Source organism: Anopheles aquasalis, chromosome 3, assembly GCF_943734665.1.
Source record: "Anopheles aquasalis chromosome 3, idAnoAquaMG_Q_19, whole genome shotgun sequence".
NCBI lineage: Eukaryota > Metazoa > Arthropoda > Insecta > Diptera > Culicidae > Anopheles > Anopheles aquasalis.
This window is the reverse complement of record NC_064878.1, coordinates 3,269,154-3,279,828: the sequence shown is the minus strand read 5'-3', so window position 1 is coordinate 3,279,828 and position 10,675 is coordinate 3,269,154. Positions and strand designations below refer to the sequence as shown.

At 48.6% G+C, this 10,675-nt stretch overlaps 2 protein-coding genes across 2 annotated transcripts; one reads left to right on the top strand and one right to left on the bottom strand.

Moving 5' to 3' along the window:
- The first annotated feature begins 7,009 nt into the window (after window positions 1-7,009).
- Window positions 7,010-8,772, top strand: LOC126574895 (uncharacterized). Its single transcript, XM_050235305.1, has 2 exons — window positions 7,010-7,309; window positions 7,381-8,772. Exons 1-2 carry the CDS (start codon window positions 7,178-7,180, stop codon window positions 8,578-8,580), a joined length of 1,332 nt encoding a protein of 443 aa, XP_050091262.1. The 5' UTR covers window positions 7,010-7,177; the 3' UTR covers window positions 8,581-8,772.
- Window positions 8,773-8,844: 72 nt separating this feature from the next.
- LOC126579054 (outer dynein arm-docking complex subunit 4) lies at window positions 8,845-10,675 on the bottom strand. The gene is made up of 6 exons (XM_050242278.1): window positions 10,513-10,675; window positions 10,317-10,443; window positions 10,149-10,240; window positions 9,910-10,070; window positions 9,538-9,781; window positions 8,845-9,471 (listed from the first exon to the last, which is right to left on the bottom strand). Exons 1-6 carry the CDS (start codon window positions 10,673-10,675, stop codon window positions 9,092-9,094), a joined length of 1,167 nt encoding a protein of 388 aa, XP_050098235.1. The 3' UTR covers window positions 8,845-9,091.

The following is a 10,675-nucleotide window of genomic DNA, read 5'->3' as shown; positions in this document are numbered from 1 at the left end:
TCTTAGGGTCAAGTGATGTTGTTGGCGCACGCTACGTGCATCCTTCCATGTGCATGCCGAGGTGCTTCACAATCAATCGACCTGTGACATGGAGGACAAGGACAAGCAGAAGACAAATTGTACTGAAGGGAAAAGCACGTGATCGTGTGTTCTGGATGGCCGGAAATGGTGAATTAAATGTCAATAACTCTTTTATCGCACCTCCCGTGAAGTGAAAGTGTTAATTTCATATCGTGCAGTGTTGAGTTCCGAAGAAAACCACGGAGCGCGAAAGATCGATTTTAAATCAAACTAAATCCATGCTCTCGATGTTGTTCTTCAGTAGATTTTATTGCTATTCGTTGGCTGCCCATTTTCTAAATAAGAAAAAAGCGAGATAATGGCCAGTCCCTCGGGAATGGGAATGTTTTCCATCAACGCCACTAAGTAGCTGAGGAGTGAAAAGTAAAAATATGAATATGATCTTCTGACATCCATCGATCAAAAGCGATGTTTTCAGAAGCCACTACAGAACGGAGCATAAGTGCACCGCCCCCCCCCCCCCCCCCCCCCCCCCGTGTCAGTTCAGCTATAAATAACAACCATCATCGCGTGACATTTTCGAAACACGAATTCGGCGTCGTCATTAGAAACCACAAAGCCTTTCGGTAACATGTTTCTCCCCCTCTCCTTTTCTTTCTCTTCTCCTATTGCGCACTAGCGCCCCCGACCTCCGAAAGGACTCCTGTGTATCGAGAATCGATCAACCGTTTCCCGATGGTTTTTCCCAATTTCCATTTTCCCTTTATGCGATACATCGAGGGAATTTATTACGGAACCAACACAGAACGTTGAGGAAACCAATTTGGTCAGCGAGAGAAGCCGCACATGGCACCACGGACCACGGAGTGGTGTTCGATTAGACAACAAGGACGTCCAGATCATCCACTCTTCACTCCCAAATCCCCACACATCACCCAAATCTCCCGCATTTGCATGGAACAATAACTTAAACAAGGATGGCAGCGCCGATCGCCGATGACACACCAGCTAATGTCCTGGTTTGCCAAACATGGTGCCGAACCGATTGTCGCTCCGAGGGTAGAAGTAATTAAGAAATTAGTTAATGAACCGATGGCTCTCCGAAGGATAAGGCCACGCGCGTTCGCGTTCGTTCGAAATCACCAATAAAATGACAACATCGGCATTTCGGGCGTAATAAAACATAAAAATCGAAAACATGACCACCATTTGTCTCTCGATTTCAGACACCAGAAGAACCACAAGTAGACCTGCTTCGGAGAGGACACTCCACACACAAAAAAAAAACTCCAAAAAAATGCCAACCAATTCCGCTGCAGTGGAGTCAAACATTAACGAAACGATTGCCGACAATTTCACGATCCAGAAGATGATTTCGGTGCGGTTATGCTGCCGGCAAACGGTCCATGGTGGAATGATGTGCCATGGGGCCTCCATCTTTGGCCGTTTTTTGCTCATCTCCAACCAGTCGACGATTGTTGACCTGATAAGTAACTGTGCTCGCTGACAACGACGGCAATCGTGAAGAAGAAACCAGTTTCGACGAAAAAAAAACACGCGACACAAAAGTTCGAGCGACAGTTTGGGTTTTTTTTTGCTTACAATTTTATCTAAAATGAATTCCCTTCTTCGCGCGTCGTACGATTGTTTGGATTATGATAAAGCTCCCTAGAGGGCGAGAGAGGCATCGTTTCTTGTCTGGTCTTGGCTACGCCTGCCTCCAGCATTATCTGGCTCGACCTGGTCGCTCTTATCGCCGCCAGCACGCTTGACCGGTGCCCTCCCGGGCAGGGGCATTAAAGGGTTTTGTTGATACGGAAGCGACCAGCAACCAGTTCGGTTCGTGTTCGGTTTAACCACCACCACCACCATGGACTGATTTGGACGTGTTTTATCATTCGATTCGAAGAGTGTGACCCGAAAAAGACGATATCAGACCAAAAAGCATAGGCATAGGCGCTGGTACAAAATGGTTTCAGATAATCGGAAATACTCTGTTGCTGCTGTGAGCCAAGAAAGGGGCAAAACTAATACTCAAAAACCGAATGATGCGAAGTTCGTTAATGATAAATCTCGTTAAACACTCGCGTTCACACGCGGACACACGCGATGTGCACGCGATCAATGCACACACAAGGGGGGGAGTGCATCGCATGCACAGCTCGAGGTGCGCGTGATGTGCGAAATTGCTATGCTATTGATGACTTAATTGTTGGCCCTTTTTTTGTGTTTTGTGTTCCGCAACGGGCCCCTTATCGTAGGGTGTGGTTAGCTGGATGAACGTGGGGGAGGAGGAGGAGGAGGTGTGATGCTTTTTCAACGGTGCACTAGCACCAGACACACATAACTCTTCTCGCCGCCACTAGCATCGGTGAGCACGCGCATCTTGCGCATTGCAACAATGAGCTCCTAGAGAGGAAGCGATCGTGAAGTGATCTTATCGAGCAGTGTGCACGCATACACTTGGCGTACTCCAGAGCTTTCATCTTTTGACTACCTTTTGTAAGGAATCCAAGCTGGTGATTATCCCCATTACAAATGGAAGACAGAAACGCGCCAAATGCGGTACACTTTGATCTGTACCCTTAATTAACTCACTTATTCACCTCATGGAGCTTTAGTGTAATCAAATGTTTATCCAAAATTCCCATGAAAAAGGGGGATTAACCTCATCGCTTTGTTCCTCAAAGTAGTTCCGATTTGGAGAGTGTCTTACTAACGGCAGACCACACTCGTAAAGTGACATCAGACGTGTTATTTGGTGGTGGACATTTTCAAGACATTATTTCCCAGAGCTTGCAACATCCGCCGATAACGGCTATCAATCGTGACGAAGACGAAGGCTTCTTAGGAAAATCGTCTTACGCATCAACCCCTCATCATCACAAAAAGCGCGCCAGCTGATTCAACAGTCCTTGTCCAAGAAGAACAGGACACTTCACAAAGCTGCAATTGATTTTTCTTCTCCAACGAAAAGTTATCAATTTCGCCGTCACGAACGATGTTCAAATCGCAGTTCTCGTACCACCCAATCGGCGAAACTCGGTGCACCCCCACGCTGTCCGATTCGAACACAATTCGCGGATACACCGCTAGCGCTTCTTATCAGTGCGAATTTATCACCAACCGGGTGTCGAGCGGGGGAACGAATCATCGGCGCAATTTGAATGACCTCATCGATCGTGGTGGTTAACGGTAGGAGATTACACAAACGAAATGCTCCGAGTTTGATGTCTCAACGATTAAGCTGATCGTGAGTAAGAAGGGGGATGCTTCGATTATCATATTCAGCATCAGAGATCGCTATCGAACGAAGTGCGTCAATGCTTTAAATCTGATGGGAAAAAATTAATGTTCCGACACGTTTTATGGAAACATTCTCCCTTTTACCGCAGTAAATGTAAAGGAAACAGGAAATATGACATGTTCTGGACGCAAAGGGGACGTCAACGGTGGAGACAAAATTGGAGCCGCGCAGACGTCGCAGAACAAGAACCGGAGGTAAGCGGATTCCACAAGCACAGAAGGACTCGCCACTCTCTCGTCGTCTGTCGATAGTTTGCGTCGTGTCTCTTAAGCCGTAAGGTCGATCCCCCCCTCGTCCTCTACGGAATGTAAGGTGCTCTGCTATTAATGTTATGTTGCTTCTGCTTCCACCCCTTTGCTCGTTCTTCCTCTTGTTGTGACCACCTTTAGCTACTCTTCCAAACATGCTGACCAAACTCACCCCGCCAGAGAACCAATAACAAGCACCACAACAGAGAGCACCTAGAGGCAACAACAACAACAACAACGGCAGCGACAACAAGCGTCATTTCTTCAAGGTAAAACAAATAAACGACTCCCCGGTACCGGTCTTGGACACTCATAAAGCATCAAGTGCGTCAAGGATAAGCAGCCAGCCAGCGCTCCTCGGTCCGGTTGGCTATTTGGCTGACGAGATGAGCCGTTCACACGGAGGGGGGTGAACGAGGGAACAGACGAGTGTCTTAGGGGCGGGAAATTAGCCAAACCACGACGCGTCCGATGGTCCATCAATCGTCCATCGGCAGGTGTGGAGAAGCTGTAAAAAGTGTGTCCAGCTTCTCCATCATCATCATCATCAACAGCAGCATCGTTCTCCTTCACGTTCTCAACTATCAGCAGCCATCTCTCTGTAGTGTGTGCTCGTGTCTGATGGTGGTTGTGTGGTGTTGGTGTTCTGGTTAATGCGCACGCGTACTTATGCGTCCACCATCCCTCCGTTTTGGGGGGGGACACATGAGAGTTCCACGAGAGAAAGAACGCGCGGAAGAAGCTGCAAAGAGGCGCACGACCTCTGAAGGCGACGAAAAGTAAAACAACAAACCGACCGAGCCATTCCCCTCCCCATCATCTGGCCATGTCGTCTGGTTGCGTGTCGAATGTCCCTCCACCCAAGTTCTGCTACACTCAACGGTAGCAGCATGATTATGCTGCAGCTTCTGCTGGTGCAGCGCCCGCGTCTGGTTATGCTTTGTTCCAAGAGGTACACGCTGCAACGCACCACCAAGCGAGCGAGCTGTCTCGTCTCGTCCGTGGTCGTGGTCTGAGAAATTGTGGGGGGGGGGGGGCTACCGAGCCACCACATCAGGAGTATCACACAAACAATCATTATCGCAACAATCTGCAGTCGACTGAAGCAGACGTAGACGACGGTGCAAACGCTCCTGTGTGAAGGATGTCGTGAACTTCATACTTGAACTCTGGCTTTGGTTCTCGGGACGTTGGGAGGAGGCCGTTTAGGACCGGGCCGACGAGCCTTAGTAAGGCCGCCTTTCGAATTGAAACGCAGTGGATCAATATTTTGGTCGCGGCTTTTAATCTTTCGCTGTTCCAGAGCCGGTTCCAGCTATGACCTTTGCCACTTCCTATTTTTGCAATTTTCCCACAAATCATTCACAAAAGACGAACATCAAAGGAAATCGGGTTGGTGGTATATGGAAGGATGGACACAAGTGTCGTGCACTAAATCAATTCCAGAACCTTTTAATAGCTGAATGCGAAGGCAACAAATAAAAGCTAAAGTTCATGTAAAAATTACATGAAGTAATGTTTATGGATTGATTTGTTCGATATGGAAGGAAAGTCTAGATTTATAAAGACGAACATATTACACAAAAATCACCAAATGATATTACAAAAATATTATTTCCTATTTTTGTATTTTGTACCCTTGTGTTGGCAAAATAGTAACAACATGAAAAGAATAGCACAATTACCTACATTTACAAAAATAACGGTTGAGGCCAAAACAGGGAAATAAAACAGTTTGCAAGATTAACAAAAAAACCAAAGCAATATGCATAAAACAGGATATAATTTGATAGATGGGACCAAGAGAAAAATACATCAGAGAAACAAAGTGAAAAAGAAACGGTAAATTGAATAGAAAGTTATAAAAACAAACACTAGTAAATCAGTAGCCTACGCTCAGCCCAATCAGCTAATTAACTATTCAAAAGCAAAACCATTATCACAATTACCACGGAGCGAGACATGTGGCTTGGGCGAAGGAGAGAAACCTTCGCCAACATTCGCAACCACCGAGTACGCGGCAGCCGGACCTTGGTGCCCAGAAAAGGATATGGCTTTTCCCATTTTCCAGCGAGAAAACTCGCTCTCTCTTGTCCGCGACAGCTTTCCACCGTCATTCACCAAACTTTGCTCGCTCGCTCTCTTTCTGGGTAGTTCTCTCTCTTGTTGGGAAAAGCACAGAGAGAGATAGAGGGAGGGAGTTGCGAAAATCCTTTCCCCTCCCCCGAGGGTAGCCCGTGGATACGGAACCGGGATAGAAAAAAAAAACCGCGGTACACAGCAACTGACACCGAATTATCGATCCCATCCCGTCATTCATGGCAATGGCCGCACAAGAACGTACCTTCAGAGAGCTCCAACTCCAGCTCGGCCAGCTTTTCCCGGACGTCCTCCGGGAGGCTGCCGTAGTCGACGATGAGGTCGCTCATCGTGCGGCCGTTCTGCTGCCTTTCTCGCCTCCGCTGTCGCCTCCGCTATCCACGCTAGTCCGAGGAGGGGTTGGCCCTGGCCCTGGCCTGACCGGTTCGGTGCCGGCCTGTGCTTCTCCTGCAGCAGTCACACCCGGTGACCGGGACTCACAGCTTGAGCTTGATGGCTTCCGGTTGCGCCGCCGTGAGAATTTCTTCGAACGCAAACACACACAAACGCACACACACTCTGAGGATTTTCGTTGCTGTTGGCAACCACTTTCGGCACCAGCCAGCCAACCAATCAACCAGCCTCTGGCGAGATCCGCGAATCGACGGACGTTAATTTTTCATTCCTTTCGCTCCGCGGCCACACAAACACCACACAGGCCCTGCCAGGCACCAGGCGCACTTCCGGCAATTAGCCCCAAGGAGGAGCAGACACACCAACGCTACACAGGCACACACACAGGCCGCGCACACACACGCACATGCGCGTCCGCGCCCACCCGCCCTTCTCGCGCTTCTGGTGGTCGGTCACTTTCACTTCCTTTCTTCCACCGTCACCAAGCAACGCGGCTCTCAAATCTCACGGCTCGTGTGCATCCCGTGCACTTTTCGTGCCTTTCACGGCGCCTTTCAGCGGCGAAACTACAACATTTTGCACCAGCCAGGACGGACCGCTCGGTGGAATTTCGGAAAAGGTTGAGGTTGCACTGACCACAAACAGCCCACACCAGGTATTTCGGTTTTTCGCGACACCTTCCTTCACTCCAGTGTGTTGTTGCTTATCATTTTCCTCAGTTTTCTTGGCGGATTACCGAGCGCACGAGATCCGTCGGTCCTGCTGCTTCGAGGGTTCGATTGAAACTTGCCCGAAGATCTTTGTTTTGGTAACACGCCAGCGATTTTGACGTTTGAAGCAGCGACTACACAGTACCACACGGTACCACACCAGTACCAAGTAGCCGATGGTAGCCGGCTGTTCACGCGGATCAAAACAAAGATCTTTTTGCAAAAAACAATCAAACACTCGAAGCAGTAAGATCGTTCGCTGAGTAAATCGCCAAGAAACGTGCGAAAAGAAAGCAGGAACGCACTGGAGTAAAGGAAAGTGCCGTGATAAACCGAAACACGTGTGGTGGAGTGCGGGAGATGCACGCGAGCCGTGAGATTTAGCATTTAAACAGTGAATGAGGCTTAATTTCAGGGCACGTGTTATCATGTCGTCGAAACGTAAAGAACTCTCGACCAAAGATGAGAAATCATGCGATAAACGAACCAAAGGACCCGGAAGACACCACATTAACTGCCTACCCGAAGAGGTTAGTATGGTCTGGCCAATCTGGCGATTCTGGTCATCCAGTTCTTATCTGTTGTTACTGCGTTCTTTCAGCTTCTTGGTATGGTGTTTGATCGGCTCTGTCTGGAGTCTGTGAAAACCGCGTCCTTGGTGTGCCGAAAATGGAACGAGATCCTTTTTTCCGGAACGTACGCGAATAGATTTGTTTTCCGTGTTGATGGGGGAAACAATTTTTGTCCAGAGAGGATCGTAGAAGCGATACATGTATTGGCGCGGTCCATTCGCGGATATCGACGTGTATTCTTTAAAGGAGGAAATCAAAACGATGAGACCGAGTTTCAAGTAGATTGGAACTCATCCGCCAAGCCAATCCTGCCAAGTAATTCTGTGAAGCATCTTCACGTGACCTCCGAATTTAGGATCTGGGTCGATATGCCCAACTTGGAAACATTCGATGGGCACCTGACCGCACTGCATCAGCATGACGAAAACGTTCCCCTGCCAGCACTCACCAAGCTGAAGCATGTTACCCTACGTCATTACGAAGATTATTCCAAAAGTCCAGAATTATTAACTAAAATTAAAGAAAGTCATCCAACGGCTATTCGTCGCCTCAGCAATGTTGAGTCGATAAAATGGAAGACTCACGTGTCGAGTCAAATGTTTGTCGCACTTTGCGAAACATGCACTCAGGTGAAGGATATGTTGTTTCACCGGTCGCTTTCTGTTGACACGATGGCCGATTTAGAAAATCTCTCAAAACTAACCCAGCTCCGGAGCCTTAAGTTTAAAGACGCTTGTATCATGGTAAACGACAACTCATCGTACGACTTTGATTTCTCGAAACAAACTAACCTCGTTGAGCTAGACCTGTACGACACAGACATGGATACTCTGAAATTTCCCGAAACGTTAAGAAGCCTTGCTGTCTACATTACTGCAGAGAATGAACAAACATTGATTCAATCCATCGTCAGCGCCGGTTCCGAGTTGACGGCATTGAAATTAAGGTACCGTGGATCCGATTTTAGGTCGCAAGAACCGACCGTAACGCTGAAAGCATTACCTCAGCTAGAAAACCTCGAGACTCTAGTGTTTATTTGGCCGCATTTCAAAAGTACTACTTTCCTTTGCATGGATGCCCCCCTGTACAGTGTACGTAAGTTACATTTCGAAGACTGTCATTTAGAAACAGAAAAGTTTCTCGGAATGAATGAAAAGTTTCCCAACTTGCAAGAACACAAATTTCTGAATATGGAGTGGCCTCCTCCTTTCTACTCCCACTCGGACTAGAAACGAATAATCGGACTGGAAATAAATCATGTGCGACAATGGGGCTCTATCATCTATAGAGGTAAAGGAAAAACAAAAGTGCCTAATTTTACTTAACGAGCCGAAGTGGTACGTACTGAAAACCATGTGAACATGAATTATATTAGTGCCATAAAGGAATTGAATTATATTGAAATAAATAAAGGGTATTGGTGACCACAAACAACGCCGTGATTGCCCACGAAACTCTATGTTAGTTAAGATTACAATCGTTTTATTCAGTTTCATCACTAAACGCAGTATGGTTTTCATCGTATTACACTACTTTCATTTGAATCTACTATTTGACTACAAACGAACAACGACTTTAGGTCGAAACTCTGCTGCTTCTGCTGACCTGTGGGAAGTATTTCTCTATTACAGAAAATGCTAAAGATACTGGATAAACTATTGGAAAACTTCATCGTGCATGCTTCCTCATTTCCTACATTATCACACCCCGTCCACCGGGGTCCACCGGCGTCCACCGGTTTTACAGCCATCGCGGCAACATACCATTCGAACCACCGTTTATTTTCTTCGCATTCAGGCTGGTGCACGGTTTCTGCTGGCGCCAAAACTCCTGCCGGTTGTTCAGGAAGTTGATCGCATCCTTTGCATACTCGGAGATGCACTCGGTATTGGTGTCCGCCTTGCGCAGGTCCGGATGCTTGAGCAAGTTCTCGAGATATTCCTTGTCGATGTACAGATCTCCCAGCAATCGACGTGAAGCACGCTTTTCCAGTTCCTCCCGGGAGAGCTGCGTACGTTTGGCCGATTTCGGTTTCTCCGCCTTGACCGGTTTCTTCTGCGGTTGGTTCTTCGTATTATTGCCGATCGTATTCTCGATCGCTTCCTGCGTCTTCTGGACACCTGGATATGGGACGAGATCGGGAATCGAGAGAGCGGAACATTTGGAAGGGGATCACTTTCGCTTACCCAGTCGAAAGCTGGCCAGCTCCGGGCGCAAGCGCAACCCGCGGTGAAAAAACATCAAACTGTGCTCGAACTGGCCAAGATAGTAGAGTGCTTCCGCCTTCTGGTAGATCGCCCGGATGTTATTCTTGTCCAGCACGAGGGCCGTTTCCGCATCCTGCAGCGCTTTCCCTGGTTCACCGAGCTGCAAGAAGCACCTGCTCCGGGCCACCAGCGCATTCTGGTCGTTTGTATTCATTTCCAGTGCCTACAGAGAGAAGAGGGAGCGGAGAGATACACACCATCATTAACCATCCGATCGGCTAGTGGCGACCGGCTTGGGCTAGTGGCCCATAAAAGGAGGGGCAAAGTGCGGGAAGTGTGCAAGGTATGTGCCTTGGAAATGAACAAAACGGCATTATCCATGTTGCCGTTCTTAATCTCTCGCATTCCCAGCGCAAGGATGGCCCCCGGATCGGCTTCTTCCGGTAGCTGCAGCGCCTCGTTACGCTCCTGGCGCCGTTTGTTGATCAGATTTTGCTTGATGTCGAAGTTGCCTGCAGGATGAGCAAATGAGTAGAAAAATGTAGCTCAAAGGGCCTTCGGACGGTCCGTGGAGCGCGATGGACACATGCCTATGCTGACCGCAGCGGCCCTATCCTTGTCGGTATAGACTTCGTCGAAGTAACGGCGCTTCTTCACATCGACTGGTTCGTTAAACAGATCCCTGCAACAGATCGGCAACCAGGCATCCCGTGAGCCATTACAAGGGCCCTAGCAAACGCGGCCAAGGTGTACCTTACCGATACTTTCTCGGTGCATTCTTGTCGCTCATATCCGAACAATGATCCGAGTACTGTCGGATCAGGTGCGTATCGAGCCTTCCCTGGGACGGTTGATGCTGCATGGTGGCCATCTGGGGTCCACTGCCTCCAGCACCAGATCCACCAGATCCGCCTCCCATTCCGCCACCACCGCTACCCACATTTCCACCAGCACCGCTCCCATTGCCAGTAGTGCCACTATTTGCCGCACCACTGAATCCCACGTTCGATTGCTGCTGATCATCGTCACCATCCGTGCGCAATCCCACACGGACGAAGCTTTGCAGCAGCTCGTCCTCACCACCCAGTATTCCTAGGGCCGTCTTGGAGCCACTCAT